Raw genomic sequence first — 27,569 nt, 5'->3', positions numbered from 1 at the left:
TTGTCAGCTCTACACCTGGTGACATCCCCCCACCAGACCCTGTTGTCAGCTCTACACCTGGGGGCATCCCCTTGCCAGATCACGCTGTCAGCTTTACACCTGGTGACATCCCACCACCAGACCCCATTGTCAGCTCTACACCTGGTAACATCCCGGCCAGACCCCGTTGTCAGCTCTACACCTGGTGACACACCCCCACCAGACCCCGTTGTCAGCTCTACACCTGGTAACATCCCACCACCAGACCCCGTTGTCAGCTCTACACCTGGTAACATCCCACCACCAGACCCCGTTGTCAGCTCTACACCTGGTGACATTCCCCCTGCCAGACCCCGTTGTCAGCTCTACACCTGGTGACATCCCACCACCAGATCCCGTTGTCAGCTCTACACTTGGTGACATCCCACCACCAGACCCTGTTGTCAGCTCTACACTTGGTGACATCCCCATGCCAGTCCCCGTTGTCAGCTCTACACCTGGTGACATTCCCCCCACCAGATCCCATTGTCAGCTCTATACCTGGTGACATCCCTCCGCCAGACCCCGTTGTCAGCTCTACGCCTGGTGAGATCCCCCCCACTAGACCCCGTTGTCAGCTCTACACCTGGTGAGATCCCCCCACTAGACCCCGTTGTCAGCTCTACACCTGGGGGCATCTGATGGTTTCTGTACTGGGGTCTCCTGTGTGATCCTCTCCTTTCTACCTGATGCTCACACATCACCTGACAGCACATCGCTGGGGGCACATACTTTTGTTCATACACTTTACATACCTTTACATGGATCCCGCCTTTAACCTTACAGTTTGTTATGCACTAAGTTTCAGACGTTTTACGGTATATCTTCTATTCTGGCATTGGCGGGTTGTGCCGTATCAATAGAAGGTGTAATATTATTATTATTATGGTCGGACCGGATAACCATCCCAGGCTGCCGCAGCGGTGGGGGGTGAGGGTTTGGTGGGGGGCGCGCACACACATTGAAGTGTGGTGGTTTGCAATGCAAAACCCTTAATTCTGCCATGTAGGTTCAAAGGGAGGAGCTGCATTATTGATTACAGCCTACAAGTTTTGGCAGCGGAGCGCAACTAATCCCTTCCCTCATTTATTTCTTCCTGTCCAGGCTTTTTAGTTCTGGATCACAACATGCTGATTACAAGAGATTACGACTGGAGGGGAAAGGGGAAAAAAAGTCGGATCGCGCTTAACCCTGTCAGTGCTGGAATGTGCAGAGACCACTTTCCTCTGCCTACAGGAATCCACATCCCCCTAAATCAATAAATATATCCTCGTCTCTCTTGGTTAGAGCCTTTTTCTGAAAAAGCTGGGTAATCGCCATGACAGCTCACATTAGGGACGTTACGCCGCTTTTTCAGACAGTGGAATCCATCAACTGCCTAGTTAACCTCTTGAGGACCGGAGAGTTATCACTTTATTTTCGGTTTTTCGTCCCTGCCTTCCAAGAGCCATAACTTTTTATTTTTCCATTGACATGTTTGTTTTTGCTGGACGAGTCGTATTTTTTAATACTACCATTTAATGTACCGTATGCAAAAACGTAAACGGTCTTAAGTGAGGAGAAATGAAAGAAATACACTTGCGCCATTTTTATTGTGGATTTAGCCTTTACAACATTCACAGTGCAGCACAATGACGAGGGACCTTCGTTTTCAGCGCAGTTGCGGCGAGACCAAATTTACAAACTTTTTTTTAAAGGTTTTCATTTGTAAAAAGTAGTAACTTTTTTATTTAACAAAAATAGTTCTGCGTCGCCGTATTCGGACAACCGCAACTTTTAAAATCTTCTCTTCGATTATGCTGTGTGAGGCTCATTTTTTGCGGGCGGAGCTGCGGTTTGTATAATCATTTTGGGGCTTTTTGATCACTTTTTAAAAAACTTTATGAAAATTCTTTTTTTGTACTTTCATTCAGCCCCACGGGGGACTTGAACTCATAATCATTTGATTGCTTGTACTATATACCGCAATACTTCATTATATTACAGTGTATAGTGACTTTTGATGTTGCCTCAAGCCGAACTTGATAGGTATCCATACGTGGCCCTGGAAGCCTTCAGTAGCCCATCGGTACCTCCCAATCGGATTGCAGGGGGTGTCGGAAGGGGCAACCGCTCTCCTGCTGACTGTTTAGGTGTGGTCAACTTTGACAACAGCATCTAAACAGTTAACTGCCATGGTCAAATGATCGCTGCATTTACCGCTGACTGTCAGACAGTCGTGGAATACGAAGCGGACTCAGCTCCCGAGGACAACAGGACCCTTATATGTGTTCGGGGGTCCTGAAGTAGTTAAAGTGGTTTTAACACCCAAAACATCTGATCACGGAGGAATCCTCACGATCCCAAGAACGGCGCCCCCCCATGAGAGCGGAATAGCAGTGCGGATGCTGGACCCCCCCTCACCCAGCTGTCCCAGAAACAAATATCACTAAGAAGCAGCTAAATAGACTTTAGAACAACTTTGCGGAGGGGTTTGCCCATTTTTCGCCCGTTGATGCGCGGGTGCTTCTAATCTCTCGCCACGGTCATCTTGGGAGTGCGATGCCACCAGCGTACCCTGGAATATTGTACCAGTAAGTCTCAGGTGACGCGGCAACAGCTGATAGATGCGGGCACACGTGCTGAAGATCGCGGCCGACGGGTTGTTGGCATTCCTCTGCTCTTCATCCGTGCCACCTGCCCGAGGCGATCAGCAAAGCTTCCCTTGTTCTGGCTTTGATCTCGCCTGTTCTCTGCAATTAGCATATGCGAGCCTTCACCATCGCCTTCTCTCCCGTTAATACTGCGTGCGGCTGGCGATGCATCCGCTGCCTCACTAGACACGTCCCGGGGGTCACCCGCTGCTGACAGCCCCCCGTTAGAGAGCGGGTCCCACTAAAGTCCACAACCCCCCCAGAGGTGAGACATTCTGCATGGCTATCTGTTCCTGGGAGAGCCGGGTGACAACAGCGTGCAAACTGCAACCCAGCTTTCCTGGAGTCCTACATCACCACACAGACCTGCCCTTCTGGACCCCAGGAAAGCTGCGAGACCACCTTGTGGAGGCTTTTCTGCATGTACAAGACTGGACGGCTGAGCAAGAACACACATATAGGTGAAGATGTCTCTGGGGGAGATCGGGGACACAAAGCAGTGATCATGGGGGAGCGAGAGATTATACTGGTCTGTTCTGCAGTCAGCCTCTTCCCACTATGAAATGGCTGATAACAGGGAGTAATTGATTGTAAGACAGGTGAATGGAGTCGGTTCTTAGACAAGCTCTATTTTGGTGCGGATTTGTCCCCATAGGAGTCTGGTGGTGCCGAAAACACTTGCGCATACCCGTAAATACCCGACACTTCGGAAGGCTAATTCACCTTTCAAATCAGGGCAGAGGTGATTGCAGTGCGAACGAGCGGCGCCTGCGCCAATACTCTGCACAGGCGCAAAAAACACTCCTTCACTGCTCACATACACTGAAAAAACATGCGCACGAATACATGCCTCTTGCGTCTTTAATCATTGCTGATTGTACTCAGTGAAGTAGGACCTGCGCATTTTTACACGTGTTTTTACAAGTGCGCCTTCGGTGTGTTTTTATGATGCAGGCAAAAACGTAAACGTGTTCCAGCAGCCTAAGGCTGGGTTCACACGGGGCGGAAATCCCACGGAAACCTCGCAGGATGTCTGCAGCAGGACCGCATGGAAGTCCCACGAGATTCCCGCCGCTGAAGTCCCAGGCGATACGATTGGCATGCTGCGGCTTTGAATTCAGCACCGCATATCAGTTTCAGCGCAGCTTGGCCGCAACGGTCTGTCTGCAGCGTGTGGACTACAAATCTTATCCACTTTACGGCTTAAGATTACAGGCGGAATTTCTGTCTGGAAAGTCCGGACGGAAATCCTTCCCCATGTGAACAAAGCCTAACAGACGCAACACGTATCGCAATGTGCAGCTGAAGTCCGCAGCAACACGCGCAGCTCTGAGGCTACATCCTCGCGGGACGGATTTGCTGAGGAGTGACTGCGGCAGATAAATAATCCACACCATTTAGTGCGGATTCTGACCCGTTTTGGTCCAGCAGTCAGCGCCTCATTTGAAGAGGTGGAATTCGCACTGCGGTTCTCTAATGGACGTGCGACGGATCCACAATCAGCCCCGCAAGTCAATTTCCGCAGTGGATTTTTCCCGATTTGGAGCTTCTGTATGGAGGGTCAACACGGAAAATCTGCAACCAATCCGTGTGGTCACGTCCTTCGATATCTTCCACAGGAGTAGGATTTCGTGCAGAACGTACTGCAGCACGCAGAAGACTCTGCGCCAAAGTCCACACAGCTGCGTGCCGATTCTGATGCAGAATTGAAAATGCCTTAATTCAGCCGGCAATCCCGCATCAGAGTCGGCACATAGCGACGCGGATCTGGGTGCAGACTTTCACAGCGGCAGCTTTTGCGTGTTGCGGCCAAACTGCAGCCTGAGGGCTGCAGACTATTCCGCACCAAAATCTGCAGATCTAAAGGTGGATTTTAACACCGAGTTGCGAGTAAAATTCTGACATTCACAATTGGATTTTTCCGCACATTATGCAGAGTCTGGCCGGGGTCACACGGCCGTAAGCGTAAAACGCGTCGGAGCTTCCGCAGCATTTTACTGCTGTGAACCCAGCGTACAGCCGCGTATGTACTGCGCATGACAAGCGTAGGCGGTTGTGCGCAGTACACCTATTTCCTGCGCCATCACTTAGCGATGACACGTATTCCCGCAGCACATGTGACAACAGAGGATGGATCTATCTAATTTATGTATGCGGCAAAATAGAACATGCTGCGTTCAGTTTTGCACGGGCGGATTACACAAATATGACACGCTAATGTGGGCGGTACTGCGTAACCCAATGTAATGGATTGCCTTCAAGCGACCGTGTATCACAATATGGTTGTGCGAGCCCGGCTCTCTCCCTGGCTGGAACTGGCTGATACCAGGGAGCAACAGATTGTATTTGCCCATCCTACAGTCAGCCGCTTCCCGCTCCGTCCTATTCATTCTCCTCCCAGTGTGAAATGACGGGGAGCAATAGAAGGTAGTTGGAGGGAGGTATGCAGGGTCACCGGCCGGAATCTACTGAGGGCCCCCCGAATGCGGAATCTGACCCGCTCGTGTGAGCCCGGCCTTAGCCTCTCACTGACTTGAAATGGCTGATAACAGGAAGTGATAGAATGCATTCATCTGTCGCAGGCCGATTTCACACAAACATATTATGGTCGCATTTTTGCATCCATTGTAATCTCTCCTAGTGTCGGCCTCCCCCTGCTTTAAGATGGCTGATAACAGGGAGCGATAGACTGCATTCCACTACACAGCACATGGAGAGAAGACTGAGTGCAGGTGTTACCTTCAGACACTCTCGTTCCTCTCCCGCCTCGGACTACTCACCCGCTTTGTGCAGTCCACTTCTGCCAGGCGTTCTCGGACGAGCCGGACCCACAGCGCATCGGGGATTTCCTAGAAGACGAGAAGCACATAAATACATGAATGCGGACCATCTGCTCCTGTATGGGGGGCTGGCAGGAGAGCTGGGGGTCTCTGCCGTCACTCACAGCCCCGCGTGTGTCAGAGCCTCTCGCTGCTGGAGAGCAAATCTGCGGCTTTGAGGCGCTTCCTTCCAGAGGTGTTTCCTGCTGCTCGCAGGCCGGGTTGGTGTCTGCTGCGCCACTTTGATGTGTCACGTCAAACCAGACGAGCGTCTACCGGGGGGTCCGCGCTACACAGCGTCACCATCTAAGCCGACGAGCGCAGGTCTACGGAGCCTCACAAGTCGCTTCGCCTGTCACTTCTAGCGCAATACTTATGTCATGTGACAAACGCTTCCCCTCCACTGAACAATGTCTGCAGCCCCTTCAGTTCCTCACCATTTTCAATATCTCTGCTTGCTGTAGGTGAATGTCGAGCAGCGACTCACAGTAACCGCATTGACTTTAGTCACAATCCGGTGTGACAGAGCTATACAGAGATCTTTGGTGGCACAGCCCCTGCCGTGTCACCCCAGCCCTCTATCCGAACGGCGGGGATCGGACGCAGGAACTGCACATTTCTGATGCGGATCGTTATTTTAGCATCGTGCAAATCCGCATGCACATTTTTCAACTCAGATTTCGTGCCAAATCTACGTCAAGATTGAGCAGCATGCCAACTATTTTTTTTCCACAGGCAGGAAAAAACGCGCCGTAAAAAAAATTGCGCAGATGTGAATGCGGCCTTAGGGCACAGATGTGATCACTAGTATCCAATGGAGGCAGAAGTAGTCTGCAATTCAGCTCCTAACTCAGACTGCCGCTCTATCCTTCCACCATGCTTTACACTGCAGGTTTGCTGGTCCAGATATGCTGATGTGTATCTGCACTTTGATCTCCCGGTCTTCATAAATGTGCATGATACATGCGCCCTGCACTCTCCTCCCCTCCTGTCACTGGCTCCTCCCATTGCCACACCCATTCTGCTTCCTATTGGATACAAAACACAGGTACAGAAGGTGAGAAGGAAGCAGAGCCGACACAGCACAGGTATGGCGACACTCCACACCCCCGAGGAGGGCACGGATTTTTAATTCTGAGAAGGTCACTGAGATGCGTTGGCATAACTACCACTATGGCTGCTACAGGGACGGCAGACTCAGGGGGCCCGGACCGACGGCCCCAGCGAACACGACTGACACTGGTTGAGTGCGGAGGTGCATGCAACGTCCTGATGGTAAAGGTGAAGAGGGCTGAGAGAGACTGCGAGGCATAGTGGGGTCTGAGTAATTTATTGCATTGCCTGGCTTTGGGGTCTGATATAATTTAAGGGTCCGGTCTGCATTTTTTTCTTTTTATTAAAAGGAGCCTGGTCTGAGGTCTGAACATTTGGAGTTCGGGAGAATTTAGGGGTCTGGTCTTGGTTCTTTATATTAAGGGGTCTTATTTATTAAGGGGTCCGGTCTGGAATCTGATGACTTTAAGGGACTGATGAATTTTGGGGTCTGGTCTGAAGTTGTCTTAACTTTCATAAGGATCTGGTAAATGTTCGTCCTCGGGGGTGGAGCCAACTGTAGTTTGCTATGAGGCCCCACCTTTCCTAGTCCCGCCCCTGCTGAGCAGGACAGTAACTCTATATTTCCTATTGCACTGTATGCAGATCAAAGCTGCTTAGACTTTGGAACAAAATCTCTTTGAAAAATCTCCGAGTGACCACGAAACGAAAAGAGCCCTGACCCGGCAGTTCCTGCGTTGGTTTCCACGTGTGGCAGCGGCGCAGCTCTTTACCGCACCAGGAACGCTCCAGCTTGTAACCATTTCACAGGCCAAATAAATACTATCTATTCATTCACAAACTACGCCAAACACACAAAGCCAAGAAGTTTACCCCATTATTGCGCACCAACTCACCGCGGGCTGATTAGCAATACTTCTGTGCGCACCAGACACTGGCAGAGGTTGCCGCCGTGACGGCGTACGGCAGGAGATGCAGCGCCAGTGACAGCCGGAGGGCCAAATCCCACCTAATACCTTTATACAGTAGATAAAGCGGCTTCCTATCTATAAGTGCATGTAATTTCATCCTAATACTGAAGGGTAAAAACTTAACATGCGCCGACTCTGCTATCATTAACGACGGCTCGGAAGGAAATGTTCTCTCATTAAGCGCAATTGAAAAGCGAGCGGCTGATCATCGGAGGATTAACGGGCTCTGCATATATACAAATCACTGGCACCCTCTATTGCCGCTAATCCGTTCTGAAGATCTCAAGCAACCCCCGCAGCTTAACAAAGAGGCTTTCAATGATTTCTGCTAATTACGCCGCGCTTTTTTTCCTCCTTTCCTAGATGTACCTACTGATGCAATGAACTGCTGATGGGAATGAGGAGCGCCGCTGACAGCAAGCGGAGGAGTCGCTCTGAAGTCTTTCTAGATTCCATTTTTTTTATCTTGTCAGCTTCAGCAGCTGATATTCCTGCAAGTGCTGATGAGATGGAGTAATGTGCGGTATAGAGGATAAATGCACACAATCTGTACATGGCCCAGATGACGGGGGACATCCCATTACAATAAAGCAGCTCTCCAGGTCTAACTCAGGGGTATAAGTATAGGGGTCCAGGGCCAGGCTGTTAACTTGCCTTCACTCTCATAAAGTTCTGGTAAATGTTGCCCCTCGGGGGTGGAGCCCACTCTGTAGGTTGCTATGAGGTCCTGCCTTTCCTAGTCCCACCCCTGCTGAGGAGGAAGGTCCTAGCAGGACAGAACCTTGATATTTCCTATTATATTGTTTGCACTTAGGTCCTTCCATGTCTTTCAGCACATCAGGTTACAAAAGAATGGCACAGTTGGCGATTTAAGGCAGAAGTTTTGGCATCATCCCATGAAGGGTCGCAGTACAAAAGTCCTTTATAAATATACTTAACCAGGCAGTCTTTTGCCTTCCCCGCCGACGCTTCCCATTTTTTGGATTCCATGAGATAGCAGTTCCTGCCAGTCTTTCCTCAGGGGGGTGTAGAATCTAGAGTCGGCCTTCGGAGACTCAACAATGGAGTAGCCGCATAACAGAGTGGCGGTAGATTTCTTCATTGGTAGCCCAATCATGCTAAGTGACCGTAAACAAGTAACGAAGTCATCGCTGTGGGAAAAGTCGCCGGTTGATACGTGCGGGTGCTTTCCATGTTCCAGATGCATATAGTGCCGTTGGGACCACGATAGTGTTGAGAAGTCGTATCTGCATGTGTAATGATGCCCCATATAGGACGCCCACGCCTTCCCGATATGACATCATGTTGGGCGCCCCCGTCATTGGCGATTGTACTGTCTAAGTAGACAACCCGGTTGTCCTCTTGCAGCCGCTGTTGTTGGTTGACCATGACTGATGGTTTGTGGATGTGGCATATTCAACGCGTATAATCGGTCTTCTCGCAGTTATTCCGTAAACCAACCATCGCTGCTTCTGATTACAGAGCCGATACGGTTTGCTCGAGTTTGGGGAGCGATGGTGTGCAAAGGCGCTCACATCCTGGAACAAAGTCCTTTCAAATCACCAGGGCCCTAATGCCTTAGGGCCCCCATACACATTAGATGAGGCTCATCCAAGCTTGCCGATTTTGGCAGGACAGGACGACTCCTATATGCATTGTGGTTTCTCAACCTTTCCCCAACAGATGATGTCAGGGAAAAGAAGTATCTGCGCTCTGAAGTTCTACGCCTGACCCTTTTGTTCCCGCTGGAGGTAAGCATCCGCCAGAGCTGTGTCTGCTTCCTCCGCTGTCCCCATAGAAAAGACAAATGCTCAACCGCATCAAGCGTTTCTGTGTAGGGAAAGAGTTACTTAAATGATGCCGACTGGATGTGAAATCCATGCAGAATCGACATGGATTCCACGTCACAGCAGAGGCGAAATGCGCTGTGTGAACACGCTCTTAGGCGGCTTTTGTCACATAAGACAGCGGTATTATAAATGGCGCATGGAAGACGGGTCCAGGGCTGAAGTTACAACTCTGCTATCCGTATACGTGCAGCATTTACCCGTTAGCCTTCTGTAAAGCACCAACGTCCTGCTGAGCCCATGCTTGTAAATTACAATGTGAAAAAGAAGAGCTGCAGTGTGAAGCATAGGGGAGACAAAAAGAGCAGCAGTCCGAACCTCTGGTTACACGAACTACATCAGACTCAACGGACAATGCAGGTAAGCTAGAGCTATAAACTACGGGGGTTAGTTCACATGGTTATCGAATCGTGGTTTATCGCCATGGCGGACCACGATTTGCGCACACGTAGTGAATAGCCCCTAAAGGAACAGAAGCCGGTGAGCACTGTCCGGAGAGACACAAATGAACATCGCCCGATTTAAGGTGAGGGCGACGTGGTGACTTTGGTCGTGCAACATGAAGATCGCAGAGTGAAGCTAATGATTGTCACTGGGGTCAAGTTGTAGCCAACTGCGAAAAAAAAGTTGGAAAAAATCCAACACACTGGGGTTTTGGCTGCTTGCGGCTCTGCCATCATACACTGCAATGCAGGTCGTACGCGACCGCAACTTGTCCGAGACCTGGATGGTGTCTAACAGGCAAACTGCAACTCTGAAACAGTCACATGACCAAAGTTACTATATGGCCCCGGACTAAAGTGGTTAACAGACCCCATAGGAGCGCTAGAGGTCAGGGGTCTGATTACAGCAACTGCAGACACTGGGCTGGTACTAACAGAGTGAATTAAATGCATGATTGATAGTGTTGGCTTGCTGCCAGGCCAGAGGGCCACTAAGGGGGGCATTGTCGCTACTGGGGCTCACTCTTAATAATAGGGCTGCTAACGGAGTTACTGTTACTACTTCAGAAACTAATAGGGGTATTACTACTACTGGGGCAACCAACGTGGGCACTATTACTACTGGGGCCATTAAAAGAGTCACTATTACTTTTGGGACCACTAAAGGGGCACTATAATTACTGACGCCACTAAGGGGGTCACTTTTACTATTGGAGCCACTAAGGGGGTCACTATTACTATTAGAGCCACTAAGGGGGGGTCACTATTATTATTAGAGCCACTAAGGGGGGTCACTATTACTATTAGAGTCACTAAGGGGGGTCACTATTACTATTAGAGCCACTAAGGGGGGTCACTATTACTATTAGAGCCACCAAGGGGGTCACTATTACTATTGGAGCCACTAAGGGGGTCACTATTACTATTGGAGCCACTAAGGGGGTCACTATTACTATTGGAACCACTAAGGGGGTCACTATTACTATTGGAGCCACTAAGGGGGTCACTATTACTATTAGAGCCACTAAGGGGGGGTCACTATTACTATTAGAGCCACTAAGGGGGGTCACTATTACTATTAGAGCCACTAAGGGGGGTCACTATTACTATTGGAGCCACTAAGGGGGTCACTATTACTATTGGAACCACTAAGGGGGTCACTATTACTATTGGAACCACTAAGGGGGTCACTATTACTATTGGAGCCACTAAGGGGGTCACTATTACTATTAGAGCCACTAAGGGGGGGTCACTATTACTATTAGAGCCACTAAGGGGGGTCACTATTACTATTAGAGCCACTAAGGGGGGTCACTATTACTATTAGAGCCACTAAGGGGGGGTCACTATTACTATTAGAGCCACTAAGGGGGTCACTATTACTATTGCAGCCACTAAGGGGATCACTATTACTATTACAGCCACTAAGGGGGGTCACTATTACTATTACAGCCACTAAGGGGGGGGGGTCACTATTACTATTACAGCCACTAAGGGGGTTACTATTACTATTACAGCCACTAAGGGGGTCACTATTACTATTGCAGCCACTAAGGGGGTCACTATTACTATTGCAGCCACTAGGGGGCGGGGGTCACTATTACTATTGGAGCCACTAAGGGGGTCACTATTACTATTGGAGCCACTGAGGGGGTCACTATTACTATTGGAGCCACTAAGGGGGTCACTAGTACTATTGGAGACACTAAGGGGGGGGGGGTCACTCTTACTATTGGAGACACTAGAATAATTGAATTAAAAACATAAGTTGTGATAAGCCATACTTTGGTTGGTAATTTTTGTGACAAAGGTGGCAGCCCCTACTGAGGACCCCTGCTCTCATGGTCGTTGGGGGTCCTAGTGATCAAACCCTCACCAATAAGACACTTAACCCTTACCATATGGAAACAGGACAAGTTAAAATTTCGGCACAACGCCTTTAATGAGTGCATCTGCGACTGCTAGAGGGCCTTCCGAGTGTACAAGGATGGAGTGGAGTCAGAAGGAACCCGTCACATCCTTCGAATGGCCTCCATAGTTATAGAAGTAGTGCTTTAAGGAAAAGTCACATGACCTCATTTACCACTCATAACTGGCGAACCGGAAGACCCAACCTACACCAGCCCTGTTACCAATCACATGCCTTTTACATATCACGTGTTCACCTTACCTTTATGATTCCATGCACCTATTGGTGGATCTATTCAAGCTGGTTCATGAATAAAATGCTACAACTACAGTGTAGAATGACACACAGACAGAGTCATAGGAGAGAAACACCAAGAGAGAAGTTAGATGCCAACCCGGATCTCTGGATAGCCGCCATGATGCCCGCAGAGACTGTCCACAAACCCTACATAGCATCTAGCCTCTCTTGACATGTCTCTCCCGCGGGCCTGCCGCAGAGCCCGTCCACCTGGATAATCGGAGAACATGGAGAGATATTACCTAAGAGGATCTTATACGTCTTTTAGCACTCAGGTAATTCGTATGTGCAGCCCTTTTCGTGCGCTCGCCACATTCGCTCTGTGCGGCGGCGCGGCCGTGTTTGCAGCGCTGGTTACTGTACATATAAATGATACCTTTCCTGCTTTCGGTCGATGCGTTTGGGAATAATACATGGCGTTGTGCGGCTCTACCTGGTCTTTCCCTTTGTAGGAGAGCGCTTCCTCCACCGGCGCGGAGACATCGTTTGACAAGAGCCCCTCCGGAGTGAGGTGAGTGGCATTCAGACGCTCGCTCAGGAGCTTCGCCTGCGGGGGAGAAGACGAGGAGAGGAGTCCAACTTTTGCAAAAGAAAATACGTTTCAAAGCCCTTCTATTTTTTCATGCCAAGCGACCCTCCACCCTCCTCGCAGCCGGCGCCTGTAAATAAATGATCTATGAGCAAATGTATGTTTAAACACAGCGTTGCCCCTCTGCGGAGCAGGAGGGGGCGCCGCGGGTGCCAGGAGGTAAAGGAAAAGCAGACAGGAGTCACTGCTGATGAAGACGTTACCTATAGAGGGGCTCCAGCAGTCACAGCTGCCCGCAGAGGGTCCTGTGTACCAAGAACGAGCTGTAAATATCAAGTATATTGGGGCTTCTGCGCTATGATAATGCGACGCCCCGTTATTGACAATCTCCACTTCTTCACAGACTCTGATGTGCGTAGCGCTCACTAGAAGGCTCTGCGCAGGTTTACTAGTCTGTACATCATCTCCGCAGTCTGCACTAGTCAGGACGGTCACTAGAATGTACTACGCATTATTTACTGCTCATATGTATCCCGACAGACACGGGTGCGGATCAACAGAATGCGCTATCTGGTGGTCTTATAGTGCGCTCTACAGCAGGGGCACAAAAACAATTCCTGCATTGTACACTGGTCAGTAGGATGCCACCTGCATTGTATATGGGTACATAGAATGCCACCTGCATTGTATATTGGCACATAGAATGCCAGCTGCATTGTATATTGGCACATAGAATGTCGCCCGCATTGTATATGGGCACATAAAATGCTACCTGCATTGTATATGGGTACATAGAATTCCACCTGCATTGTATATTGGCCCGTAGAATGCCAGCTGCATTGTATATTGGCACATAGAATGTCCCCCGCATTGTATATTGGCATTTAGAATGTCCCCCGCATTGTATATTGGCACATAGAATGCCAGCTGCATTGTATATTGGCATATAGAATGTCGCCCGCATTGTATATTGGCACATAGAATGCCAGCTGCATTGTATATTGGCACATAGAATGCCAGCTGCATTGTATATTGGCATATAGAATGTCGCCCGCATTGTATATTGGCACATAGAATGCCAGCTGCATTGTATATTGGCACATAGAATGTCCCCCGCATTGTATATTGGCATTTAGAATGTCGCCCGCATTGTATATTGGCACATAGAATGCCAGCTGCATTGTATATTGGCACATAGAATGCCAGCTGCATTGTATATTGGCATATAGAATGTCGCCCGCATTGTATATTGGCACATAGAATGCCAGCTGCATTGTATATTGGCACATAGAATGTCCCCCGCATTGTATATTGGCATTTAGAATGTCCTCCGCATTGTATATTGGCACATAGAATGCCAGCTGCATTGTATATTGGCACATAGAATGTCGCCCGCATTGTATATTGGCACGTAGAATGCCAGCTGCATTGTATATTGGCACATAGAATGTCGCCCGCATTGTATATTGGCACGTAGAATGCCAGCTGCATTGTATATTGGCACATAGAATGTCCCCCGCATTGTATATTGGCACATAGAATGTCGCCCGCATTGTATATTGGCACATAGAATGTCGCCCGCATTGTATATTGGCACGTAGAATGCCAGCTGCATTGTATATGGGCACATAGAATGCCACCTACATTGTACACTGGTCAGTAGAATGCCACCTGCATTGTATATTGGCACATAGAATGTCGTCCACATTGTATATTTGCACATAGAATGCCAGCTGCATTGTATATGGGCACATAGAATGCCACCTGCATTGTATATTGGCACATAGAATGTCGCCCGCATTGTATATTGGCACATAGAATGTCGCCCGCATTGTATATTGGCACGTAGAATGCCAGCTGCATTGTATATGGGCACATAGAATGCCACCTACATTGTACACTGGTCAGTAGGATGCCACCTGCAAGTCTGATATTGGTCTGAGTTGTATTTCACACCCCTTCATCTGTGTAATACGGAGATCCTGCGTTATTCACATGTGAATATTTCTCACGTGATTTTGAGTCGCATTAAAAAAAGAATCGCAGCCCGCCGCCTGTTAGCTGGCACTACAGATTGTAATGGCCCTTTAAGGGCTTCTACACACTAGTGTTTTTTTAACACTGCGTTTTTTTCAATGGGACCTTCTAATGTTAAAATCGCATCGCACAAAAATCACAACTTTGTGCTTTGTGATTTTAACATTAGAAAGTCCCGTTGAAAAAAACGCAGTGATATCGCAGTGTTAAAAAAAAAACGGTATTGGGTAGAAGCCCTGACAGCGATGCGAATGCGCAAAGACAACGCGAATATGAATAATACATGCGGATTCACTGCACATTTGTGCTGAAAATTAATGGCGACTATTGCAGGTTTTTTTTTGCACTCATGAAAAACGTAAAGCCCACATCCGCAACCCCCCCCCCCCGCCCCCACACCAGCCCCTGCGGAATACTACATATTCACAGACTCTAATGTGCATACGCCTGTGTGAATGGGCAGCATGCATCGGTCACTAGAATGCCGTCTACCTGTATACATACCATAGTGTGCTTCCCTGACGCGGGCGGACCCAAAACGAAGATCCTCGGCACTGAGGGGCAAAAATACAAGCCGTTAGAATATCAACACCCACAGAGGAACAATGGCAGCCGTAAGATGGCGACAAACATCCAATCGTCCCTCGCATGCCGCAGTGTTATTATACTGCTAGTGATATATTTTCATATATTAGCATAAAACCGCATTGTGTGAATACACCGAAACGCCTTCTCAATGTGGGCGGAGCTCAGCGGTCAGCTGACTGGGAAACACTGGGCTGTAATACAAGTAATAACGCGGCCGCACAGCAACTGGCCCTCCCACTGCGCAAATATTCAGCCATGGAATCGTTTATTTGTGACTTTCAGCTATTTTACGCAGACCCCGCCACTTCCTTTTTTATTGGGCGGGGCTTTACATCAGGGGCGGGGCTAGACTGACTAGGGTTTATGCCAGAAACTGGAGTAAATGACAGCTAACCTCTCCCATAGCTCGCGGCTGCGTAGACTTCAGATCTGGAGCACGGACGCCCAGAGGAGCGCCAAGTGTATTAGGAGGCTTACGCACGCTTCTTCTTACTTTTGTCCCACTTCCCGCGAGCCAACTCTTTACTGAGACCGGCGTATAATCCCGTGCCATCTCTGCGGAGGACGCCCGTGGTTTTTACAGTCGCATGCATTCTTTCTTTGACCTTCTTCCCTACAGAGAAGCCTACGGGACAATGCCCGACAGATCGTGCCGCGAGGCTTAAAAACACCAAAACCCAAAAAACACAACAAAAGTGAAAAAAAAAATACCACTAAAAAACCGCACTATTTGTAGGGCATTTCCTATTTTCCTATTGATCTGCAGCAAATACTTGGATTGGTATTTTTGGTTGCAAAGAAACGCAACAATATAAAAAAGTGGTGTTTTTTGAAAGAGAAGACTGACGGACCGTTTCCTTAAAGGGGTAGTCTGGGCTTGTTTCAACTGATGACCCATCCTCTGAATAGGTCACCAATAGTTGATGGATGGCGATCCACCGCTCGGGACCTCCACCCATCAGCTGATCATCCGGCCCATAGTCCAGTGCAGCAGACAGGGTGGAGGGAGTGGGGAGGGGTGTTTAGGGGCGCCAGATCCACTCCCACTGAAATCAACAGAGGAGCCATGCTAATCCTCCACTTCCTGTACCACATGAGTTATGGCAACAGTGTAGCACAGTGAGCTACCCTGTGTCCGTATCACCTGAGTTATGGAAGATCGCTGTGCTACACAGTTTGCATGATTTCTATTGACTTCTATGGGGGGTTCAGCAAACCATGTAGTGCAGCCGTCTCCATACTTTTAGTCATCTAGTAGCCAAGTTTGGTCTGGACAGGAACACCTCTGTAAATATATGTTGTGGAGATAGCAGTCACAAGCAGCTGCAGGGTAGAATCAGCACCACAACCGTCCAAAAGTTTGTCTTTATTGCTTCACTTTATTTATTTATTTTGCTTTTATTCTTTTTCTCCATTTTTGTCTTTTGATGTTTTAATTCTATTTTTTTTTACTATTTTTATTCTGTTTTTCTCCATTTTTGACTCCACCTCGCGGCGGCGGTTCTGCGTAAACTCTCCAGATCCTCCAGAAACATTCAGCCCCGTCTCTTCACTTCTCCGACATGAAACACAGAATATTTGAGAAGAAAATAAAAGTTTCTCAAACTCCCCAAATACCGTTCATCAGATCATGACATAAAGCGGAATTTCAGGCTTATAAAGCCTTGATTGTGCCGCTTACGTCTGATTGGTGGGCGCATTTTCTTTATTTTTATTTATTTCGCTAAGATGCCGTCTTCTCTTCTCCATTAAACTCTCGCTTTCCTTAACCCCCGACTTGGCGCACCTTGAAATTCCAACTGTGCGCGCTGGAATAATTCATTACCGTAGCCATGAAAGAGTGCTCTGTTGCCAAGATTAATCAACTTCTGCAGAGCACATCAAAGCGCATCGTGAAACCTTTCCATCCGCGGATCCTTTTGAGGTTTTAACGAGGAAAGCGATTTAATATTCACAAGTGAATCCTGGCGGTATTGGCTCTTTTATGCGCAGCGTTTTTGGACAAACGTTTGATAAAAAAAGGGAACACTCCATTATTTGCTCGGAATCATGCTCTAATATTGCCCCGGGCTACTGTAAATGTTCGGTTTGTACTAAATCTGCCATATTTTTTTTATCTCCGCTTATTGGATGGAGCTGAATGAGGCCGCGGACACGTCGGAGGAATTCCCGTCATTGCACGATCACAACGTCGATTAATGAGTCTATGAATGGCGCTGCGATGTCTAACCTGACACGTAGTCTGTAGAAAGAAGGCGCTAGGTAGCCATGTTGAATTTTTCCGCTGAGAGGAAGAAGGAGTCTTGATGAACAAACCATATTGTTCCCAAGTTTCTCTATATCGGGGCGTCGCGATGACAGTTATGTAGTCATTACTATCTACCTCCATTAGTGTATCTAATCCTATAATTTATGATAAGGTTTGCTGAGCTGCTGTATCTAATCCCATCGTGTGTGATACTGTCTTTACAGCCAGCGTATCGAAGCGCATCCTGTGTGATATTGTCTGATGAGTTGCTATATTCAATATTGTCATATGTGTCACTGTCTGCTGAGCTGTGTATCTAATCCTATCACCTGTGATACTGTCTGCTGAGCCGTGTATCTAATCCTATCACCTGTGATACAGTCTGCTGAGCTGTGTATCTAATCCTATCTTGTGTGATACTGTCTGCTGAGCCGTGTATCTAATCCTCTCCTGTGTGATACTGTCTGCTGAGCCGTGTATCTAATCCTATCCTGTGTGATACTGCCTGCTGTATCTAATCCTATCATGTGTGATACTGTCTGCTGTATCTAATCCTATCACCTGTGATACAGTCTGCTGAGCCGTGTATCTAATCCTATCACCTGTGATACAGTCTGCTGAGCTGTGTATCTAATCCTATCACCTGTGATACAGTCTGCTGAGCTGTGTATCTAATCCTATCTTGTGTGATACTGTCTGCTGAGCCGTGTATCTAATCCTCTCCTGTGTGATACTGTCTGCTGAGCCGTGTATCTAATCCTCTCCTGTGTGATACTGTCTGCTGAGCCGTGTATCTAATCCTATCATGTGTGATACTGGCTGCTAAGCCGTGTATCTAATCTTATCACCTGTGATACAGTCTGCTGAGCCACTGTATCTAATCCTATCACCCGTGATACTGGCTGCTAAGCCGTGTATCTAATTCTATCCTGTGCGATACTGTCTTCTCAGCCAGCGTATCTAAGCGCATCCTGTGTGATATTGTCTCATGAGCTGCCGTATTCAATATTGTCACTGTCTGCTGAATCTAATCCGATCACCTGTGATACTATCTTCTTAGTTGTGTATCTAAGCCTATCATATGTGGTACTTTCTGCAAAACCAGTGTATCTAATCCGATCATGTGTGATACTGACTGTTGAGCTGTGTATCTAAACCCTATCAGGTGTGATATGGTCTGATGAAAAGCTGTATCTAAGCCCATTATGAGTGACCTTGTCTTGAGCTCTGTAACTAACCCCATCAACTGTGATACAGTCGTCTGAGCTGTGTATCCAAGCCTATCATGTGGAATACGGTTTGCTGAATCTAATCCTATCTGTGTTATACTTTCAGCAGAACCAGTGTATCTAATCCTATCGGTATCCAATCGATCTGTTGAGAAGCTGCATCTAATCCTACCATGTGTGATACACTGGTTCGGCAAAAAGTATCTAATCCCATTGTGTCGTGCTACTTCCTGCTGAGCCAGAGTATCTAAGCTTCTGTTCCCTTCGGCTGGCGGTACACAGTGTGAGTACTTACAGGCGGTAGCTATCCGTTTCTTTACTCGACGCCTCTGTTCTGACCTCCATATTACACTGCAGTACTCCATACAGTAATAGAAGAGGCCGGCCACAGGGGGCGCTCTGCTGGCATACACCGAGTCACTGGGGATCTACGGACACATTTGGATGCTGGGAGATTTCCTCCTACATTCGGCGAACGGAGAGGCACAGTATTATGTGAAGAGAGCGCCGCCTGTGATGTGCGATACTACACCCCCCCATCATGTAACGCCGTTATTGTATGCGCTGTTATCTCCGCTCACTTTCCACTTTTCAGGACGGCGGTAAATAATTGATATTCCGTCTATCCTCTGATTTGCTCTATTATTTACGATGCACTTTGTTTGTGTTTTTTTTTCTTTTTGTCCTAATTTTTCAGAAAATATCCGTGGACGCTTCCCGCGGGACGCCCGCTAATAAATATGCAAATGTTCCAAGTGGCATATCAAATCCAACGCGGTGGAGGAACAGCACATTGTTTAGAGCTAATTAGACCTAATATTTCTTGCGTGTTCGGTTTTATTTATTTATTAATTTGCATGCGTTCGCCGGCGAGGCCTTCCCAGCGCACACTGCAGGGGCTCTGGATGGAGCTCGCAGGGAATTGCGCTGCTTGTGTATGCGCAGGCGAGACGTGAAATCAACTCTATATACAGGGGGAAGACGAGAGTTTCCAAAGTTTTCTGTAGCTCTCCAGTGGTTGTGAAACTACAACTCCCAGCATGCCCCGAGAGCCAAAGGTAGTTTTATAACAGTGTCAGAGGTCATGCCCAGCATATGGCCCTCTAGCTGTTTCAGAACTACAACTCCCAGCATGTCGTTACAGCCAAAAGCAGTTTTTCAACAATTGCTGTAGCCCTCTTGCTACAACTCTCAGCATGCCCCGAAGGGCAACATTAGTTTTCCGACGTGGTCCCCAACATGTGGGTCTTCAGCTGGTGCAAAACTACAACTCCCAGCATGTCCTGACAGCCAAAAGTAGTTGCTCAACAGCTACTGACATATGTTCCCCTACCTGTAGTTCTCCAACTGTTGTGAAACTACAACTCCCAGCATGTCCTGATGGCCCAAAGTAGTTTTGGCTGCTGACATGTTGCCATATAGGCATGCTGGGAGTTGTAGTTCCACATCAGCTGGAGAGTCACAGGCCTTAAATAATAACAGTATATAGGTCCTGAATCATAGCTATGACCACTGCGTCTTCCCTGCATCTCCCTACAAAGGAGTTCCAAGTGATACTTCCTAAATTCTCCTGTAAACTGTGACTGCTGCTCCTTAGGCAGAATACAGACTGCCACAAACAGCGCCTACAATGGAGGAGGAATGTGATTCGGTCACGGCCCTGCAATCGTATTATAAAGGGAGGAATTATGAAGTCCATTATGGAACTGTAAGTTAGGCAATTTCCCAATCCTGTGTACTAGCGCAGGTCCACGAGTGCGGTCCACGAGTGCGGTCCACGAGCTCCATCCTGCTCTGCCTGCTCCCAGAGTTTGGACTGTAGCTGACTTAAATGTGTTCGCTCCTGCTAAGCCTTCATCTGAGCTGCTGCGGAGTTTACACTTCATTATCTATAATCCTGCAAGTAGCTAACGGAAGGCTTCCAGCAGCCGAGGAGCGTTGGGCCCAGCCGGAGAGAGGGGCCCGATGCACTTCTGACAGAAAGCCATCATTACTCGGCTTATCACAACACCAAGAGGCGTACGGGGAGCGCACAGCATTAAACATTGATATCTCCAAACATCTGCTCCCCCCGCCGCTCACACCATCAGCTTTCTGAAGCTGGAGGAAGCATCTGGAGGACCCCAGTAGACGGTCAGAATACTTTATACTTCAATTCCATCTTATGACTTCATCCACCCTCAGCGAGCGGCTCCAGATCACGACGTGTTCGTGCCCGTAGATCATAAACACTTTAGCTTGTATATAATACTATATAGTGCTGAGACATCTAGAACTCAACTCTTTCCATCTTTCTTCTTCCCGCTTCCCTTCTGTCTCTGGTCTTCCCCTCTCCCTGCCTCTGTACTGCTTTCTCCATCCTGTAAGTCTTCTCTGTGGTCACCTTCCCATCCATCTTCACTCTGTCCTTTCACCTTTCCCTCCATCTCTGCTCTTTTCTTTTTCCTTCCCATCCGTCTTCACTCCGCCTTCCCCCTGTCCCGTCCGTCTTCACTCCGCCCTCCCTTCCCCTGTCCCGTCCGTCTTCACTCCGCCCTCCCTCCCCCTGTCCCGTCCGTCTTCACTCCGCCCTCCCTCCCCCTGTCCCGTCCGTCTTCACTCCGCCCTCCCTCCCCCTGTCCCGTCCGTCTTCACTCCGCCCTCCCTCCCCCTGTCCCGTCCGTCTTCACTCCGCCCTCCCTCCCCCTGTCCCGTCCGTCTTCACTCCGCCCTCCCTCCCCCTGTCCCGTCCGTCTTCACTCCGCCCTCCCTCCCCCTGTCCCGTCCGTCTTCACTCCGCCCTCCCTCCCCCTGTCCCGTCCGTCTTCACTCCGCCCTCCCTCCCCCTGTCCCGTCCGTCTTCACTCCGCCCTCCTGCCCGTCTTCAATCCGCCCTCCCTCCCCCTGTCCCGTCCGTCTTCAATCCGCCCTCCCTCCCCTGTCCCGTCCGTCTTCACTCCGCCCTCCCTCCCCTGTCCCGTCCGTCTTCACTCTGCCCTCCCTCCCCCGTCCTGTCCGTCTTCACTCTGCCCTCCCTCCCCCGTCCCGTCCGTCTTCACTCCGCCCTCCCTCCCCCGTCCCGTCCGTCTTCACTCCGCAGTCCCTCCCCCGTCCCATCCGTCTTCACTCCGCTGTCCCTCCCCCGTCCCATCCGTCTTCACTCCGCCCTCCCTCCCCCGTCCCATCTGTCTTCACTCCGCCCTCCCCCGTCCCATCTGTCTTCACTCCGCCCTCCCTCCCCCGTCCCGTCTGTCTTCACTCCGCCCTCCCTCCCCCGTCCCGTCCGTCTTCACTCCGCCCTCCCTCCCCCGTCCCATCCGTCTTCACTCCGCCCTCCCTCCCCCCTCCCATCCGCCTTCACTCCGCCCTCCCTCCCCCGTCCCATCTGTCTTCACTCCGCCCTCCCCCCGTCCCACCCGTCATCACTCCGCCCCCCCATCCGTCTTTACTCCGCCCCCCCGTCCCATCCGTCTTCACTCCGCCCTCCCCCCCGTCCCATCCGTCTTCACTCCGCCCTCCCCCCCCCCTCGTCCCATCCGTCTTCACTCCGCCCTCCCCCCATCTTTTTTGCTCTTCCTCTGTCCCATCCATCTTTTTTGCTCTTCCTCTGTCCCATCCATCTTTTTTGCTCTTCCTCCGTCCCATCTATCTTCACTCTGCCTTCCCTTTGTCCCATCCATCTTCACTTTGCCCTTCATCCTTCCCATCAATCTTCACACTCTGTCTTCGCTCTTTCTCTTCTTCCTTCGCATCCATCTTTATTCTGCTCGGTCCTTCCTTCATAATTTAAATCTTCTCTGTGACCTTCCAACTTTACTCTGCCCTTCCTACTTCTCATCTGTTTTCACTTTGCACTTCTTCCTTTCCAACTGTCTTAACTCTGCCCTCGCCCACTTTTGCTCTGCCCTTCCTCTGAATTGTCAATGCGCTTTCTCCTTCGCATCCATCTTCACTCTGCCCTTACTCCTTTCCGTCCACCTTTGCTTTGCCTTTAGTTTTGGCTGTCTTCACTTTTCCTCTTTCGGATCAGTCTTTAATCTGACATTTTTACTTTCCATCTATTCATGTCTCAGTTCTCCCCTTCTTCTTCCTCGCTGCCCATCTCTGCTCGGCTCTTATTTCCTGTCCATCTTCACTCAGCCCTACCCATCCCTCTTCACTTTAACCTTCCTCCTTCCTGTTTTCCATCTCTTTGGTCTTCCTCCCTCCCATCCTTCTTTGTTCTGTCTTTTCTCCTTCCCTTCCTATCTTCATTTGTGTCTTTTTCCTGCCCTTCCTCCTAGTCCAGCTTTACTCTGTTCTCCCACCTCTGTATGTTTGTCTTTGGCTAGCCCTTCTTTCCCCCTCTCCCTCTTCGCTTTGCCCTTCTTCCATCTCTGTTTAGCACTTTCTTCATCCTGTCCTCCTTTACTTTTCTCTGTGCCCTTCTTATCCAGAGTCACTCTGCCCTTCCTCTTTCCTACCTGCCTTCACTTTGCTCTTCCTCCTGCCCATCTCTCTCCATCCTCCCTCCTGATTGGCTTCACTTTTACCCATACAGTTAGGCTGGGTCCACATGGGGGCGGATTTCCAGCGGAATGTCCGCACCACAAGTCAATTTCCACATGTTTTGTGCTGATCACTTCCACAGCTTGTAGAAGAGATTTTCAAAATTTCGACCATTTTGCTGCTACTGTAAATGCCATGGGATTCTCGGGTGGAGGGTCCGCACGGAAATTCCACGGCAATTCTGCCCCGTAGACCCCAACTTACACTCTGCCTTTCCTTCTTCCCATCTGCCTTTGTTCCGCCCTTCTTTTCATTCAGAGCTCTGCTGTTCTATAGATCATTGTCAGCTATGGGGGTCCGCAGGAATAGTGCCCCAGGCTGTACCGGCTACCTGAACACCCCCTATAGCGCTGCCCTGCTGCTTCCTGGTACTCCGGGGTTATATATTTAGATGATTTTCTCTCTCATGCGCTTTCCATCACTTCCTCAGAAATAAATAGGAATTATGGAAACCCGTAGTACCGCCCACCTCGTTGATCCTGTATTCCCATGTGCCACCACGGTGGAGTATTCTCATCGTGGCCATCATGGCTGGGAAGTGGTTCCCATGAATAGACATACACTTACATCGTATGGATAGAATCTGAGCCCACGCCATCCACAATGGGAGCTAGTGATGACTGACAGCCAGCATCCTGCAGCAACAGTGGGGAGAACACCGATCCCCGCTGTTAACCTGTTAATACCACGATCAATGTTGATCATGGCATGTAAAGGGTTCACAGTGGCAGGGTGGTCCCTCTGTGCTGTCATCGGCCCTCCACCACGTAATGGTGTCCAGGTCTGCCTTGGTCTGTGATAGCTCTAAGAAGTGATAATGCAATGCTGTCCAAATTTGAAATCCTCTACAGGGACATTAAAAAAATGTAAATGAGCTATATATATATTTGTACAGGTCGTTAGAAGAGATGAAATAACATTTAACATGCCAAATAAAATGGGAGATGGATCTATTATGTGTGATGTATCTATTATGGGTGATGGATCTATTATGGGTGATGGATCTATTATGCGTGATGGATCTATTATGCGTGATGGATCTATTATGCGTGATGTATCTATTATGGGAGATGGATCTATTATGGGAGATGGATCTATTATGGGAGATGGATCTATTATGGGAGATGGATCTATTATGGGAGATGGATCTATTATGGGTAATGGATCTATTATGGGTAATGGATCTATTATGGGTGATGGATCTATTATTGGAGATGGATCTATTGTGGGAATCGATATGTGCGAAGGACAATGAAGGCCTTAAGAACCAGCCTGTCTAAGCACAGAATTAATAGCAAAAACGGTTTTTTGAAGCCCGCTCTCCCGTCATCTCAGCACCCACCATCATTGTGATTTTTCCACCTTGCGTGTGACCCCACTGGAACACATTTACACCAAATCTGTGAACGACCCTGGTACCCAATGGGAAGAACGAGATGTTGGGAGATAGAAGATCATGTTTTAGGTATATGACCATCACTTATTATGATGTTTATGTGTTTTGTGTGGTTTCCTCCTCGGTATTAGATATGGTTTTTCGGGCGCGGTGTTTACAGAGATTTATACTATTTATTTATCATATAACACCCCATGGTTAGAGCTCTCGCCCGCGAGTGATTGCGCAATTCAGCCACAGATTTCCACTGCTGGAGTATTGCATTTAAAAACGCGAGTGATCGCGGAATTCCACCGGGGATTTCCGCGGTCTCCATTAATACTATATTAGGGCTAATGCCCACGGATGGATTTCTGCTGCGTTTCCCGCGGCGGAAATCTGCAGCTATGAGGTTCTATTGAGCCTAATAGCTTTCCTGCTGCCGCTGCTCACATGCGCAATTCTGCTGCGGATTTTCGCTGCGTGAAAAAAAACACGTCACGTTCTATTTCACTGAGGAGTTCCGCAGCGGGAGGTCTCCATTGTTACAGTATTAGGCCTCCTGTCCATGGACGTGATTTCGCCGGCGAATCACGCCATCTGAAGCTTTCCATAGCGTTGCTTTGGACAGTGCAGCCCCCGTGTCCACGAGCGGAGAATCATTGGCGCAGTGTGTATGCCGAAAAAACAAGACCCTCCACCAAGGATGCCGGAACTGCATTTTTTTCCATTTCACTCCACTTTAGAAACGTGTAAAAGTTTTTCAGTACATTAAATAGAACTTGTGAAAAATGCAAGCAACAAGGCGCCGCCGGCAGCGACCCGCGAACAACAACGCACCGCCGACAGCGACCCGCGAACAACAACGCACCGCCGACAGCGACCCGCGAACAACAACGCACCGCCGACAGCGACCCGCGAACAACAACACACCGCCGACAGCAATGGCAATGGAGAAATAAGAGTTAGGAGTTTTTAAAAGTCGGGAGGAAAAGTCAATAATAGAAGAAAAAAAAAAGTTTTTTGTCCTTCAGGGGTTAAAGCCGCCACGATTTTCGCATAGCGCTGCGATGATGTAAGAGGTTTGTTGCGCTTGTACACATACAGGACGCTACATACGGTATAAAGATCACCACCGCCGCTGCAGCGCCCTCCGCAGGCCTTACCGTCGTCGTTATCCTGGCGCAGGTGCGCGATCAGGTACGGGATCGGGTCCTCCGGTCGGTCGATGAGGAGATTCTGCACCATTTTCTAAGAAAAAAGAAACCAAAACCAATAAGCGTCTGCGAGCGGCCGAACACCGCGGTGCCGGGCCGTGGGACTACAACTCCCAGCATCACCCGCAAGCCTCAGTGTGAGCCATGGAATCAGAGAGCAAGGAGCATGCTGGGGCTTGTTATCTAACAACACTGCGAGGCACGCTGAGACTTGTAGTTCTATAGCAGCTAAGACCTGCTGGGAAGTGTAGTTCCACATCGGAATGATAGTGGAAGGGGGTCGAGGCAGCAGCAGGCCCGTCACACTGCCGAGGCCCGTCCTGCTGAGACTTGTAGTTCCAGCGCTTACCTGGAGGATATCAAAGACTCGATGCTCCTCGGCATACACGGCCATTTGCGGGGGGATCCGCAGGGGCTTCGCTGTGGCGTCCATTTCCGATCTGTAAGCCAAAATCCCCGGCCAGGTGGCAGCAGAGCTCTCCTTAGCAACCGAGCGAGCGCCGCCGTGTCCTAGCAACCAGCGTCGCCAACAACTCTAATGCGTCATCACTCCGCGACCAGAGCGCCGTGCGTTTCAGGTGACACATGCGCAGTACGCTCGGCACGCAGGGTTAACAGCTCGATGTAGATAGGGGGCGCCACTGCAGGTTATCAGGGGCCTCTGGTGATGCAGCTGATTTGCAGTTTTAGCAGGAGGCGGTCTACTCTCCCTGCCGTGTAACTAGATGGAAGTGGCAGCACTAGAAAATCCACAAGGCCCATGGTGCATGCTGTGTTCTGCGGAATCTTCTGTAGAGGGACAGCCACAGTGCCCACCGTAACAGGGACAGCCACAGTGCCCACCGTAAAAGGGACAGCCACAGTGCCCACCATAATAGGGACAGCCACAGTGCCCACCGTAAAAGGGACAGCCACAGTGCCCACCGTAACAGGGACAGCCACAGTGCCCACCGTAAAAGGGACAGCCACAGTGCCCCCTGTAACAGGGGCAGCCACAGTGCCCACCATAACAGGGACAGCCACAGTGCCCACCGTAACAGGGACAGCCACAGTGCCCATCTGATCAGGGACAGCCGCAGTGCCCACCGTAACAGGGACAGCCACAGTGCCCACCGTAACAGGGACAGCCACAGTGTCCACCGTAACAGGGACAGCCACAGTGCCCATCTGATCAGGGACAGCCGCAGTGCCCACCGTAACAGGGACAGCCACAGTGCCCACCGTAACAGGGACAGCCACAGTGCCCACCGTAACAGGGACAGCCACAGTGTCCACCGTAACAGGGACAGCCACAGTGTCCACCGTAACAGGGACAGCCGCAGTGCCCACATGAACAGGGACAGCCACGGTGCCCACCGTAACAGGGAAAGCCACGGTGCCCACCGTAACAGGGAAAGCCACGGTGCCCACCGTAACAGGGACAGCCAGCTACAATGCCTCCATAACAGTAACAACTGCAGCATCCCCCGTAATAGTGACAGCTGGCCACAGTACCCCATAATGATGACAGCTGACTTGTCCCCCATAACAGCCATGTCTAAAATGCCCTATAACAATGACACCTAGTCTCAGTGCCCCCAAAACATCCACAATGCTCCATAACAGTCACATCTGTTGCATCCCTTATAGCAGTGGCAGCCTCACTGCCCCCACAACAGTGACAGCTGACCCATAACAGTATGAAAACCACAATGCCCCCATATGGCAGCTGCAGCGTCCCCCATAGCAGTGACAGGAGTTGAGCCCACTCCATATGTGGCTGGTGCCGGCTGTGTGATGCCACCGGCAATGACGTCCTGGAAGAAAAAACGAGTCCTCCGATCTCCATC

General features: G+C 49.5%; 1 protein-coding gene across 2 annotated transcripts in view; it reads right to left on the bottom strand.

Annotated features, from left to right (window-relative positions):
- The window catches only part of AK8 (adenylate kinase 8), an 82,629-nt gene extending 56,376 nt beyond the window's left edge, over positions 1-26,253 (bottom strand). Inside the window, exons 1-5 of one of the 2 annotated variants that reach the window (XM_066579728.1) lie at positions 26,090-26,253; positions 25,690-25,774; positions 15,061-15,110; positions 12,424-12,537; positions 5,432-5,500 (exon numbers count right to left, since the gene is read on the bottom strand). In XM_066579728.1, coding sequence (XP_066435825.1) covers positions 5,432-5,500; positions 12,424-12,537; positions 15,061-15,110; positions 25,690-25,774; positions 26,090-26,173 — 402 coding nt within the window. In that variant the 5' untranslated portion in view covers positions 26,174-26,253. The remainder of the gene's footprint in view (positions 1-5,431; positions 5,501-12,423; positions 12,538-15,060; positions 15,111-25,689; positions 25,775-26,089) is intronic. The other variant, XM_066579727.1, reaches the window with a different exon arrangement.
- Between the last annotated feature and the right edge of the window lie 1,316 nt (positions 26,254-27,569).

The sequence above is a fragment of the Eleutherodactylus coqui genome, chromosome 10, assembly GCF_035609145.1.
Source record: "Eleutherodactylus coqui strain aEleCoq1 chromosome 10, aEleCoq1.hap1, whole genome shotgun sequence".
In the NCBI taxonomy this organism is placed as follows: Eukaryota; Metazoa; Chordata; class Amphibia; order Anura; family Eleutherodactylidae; genus Eleutherodactylus; species Eleutherodactylus coqui.
This window is presented reverse-complemented; position numbering and strand designations above follow the sequence as displayed.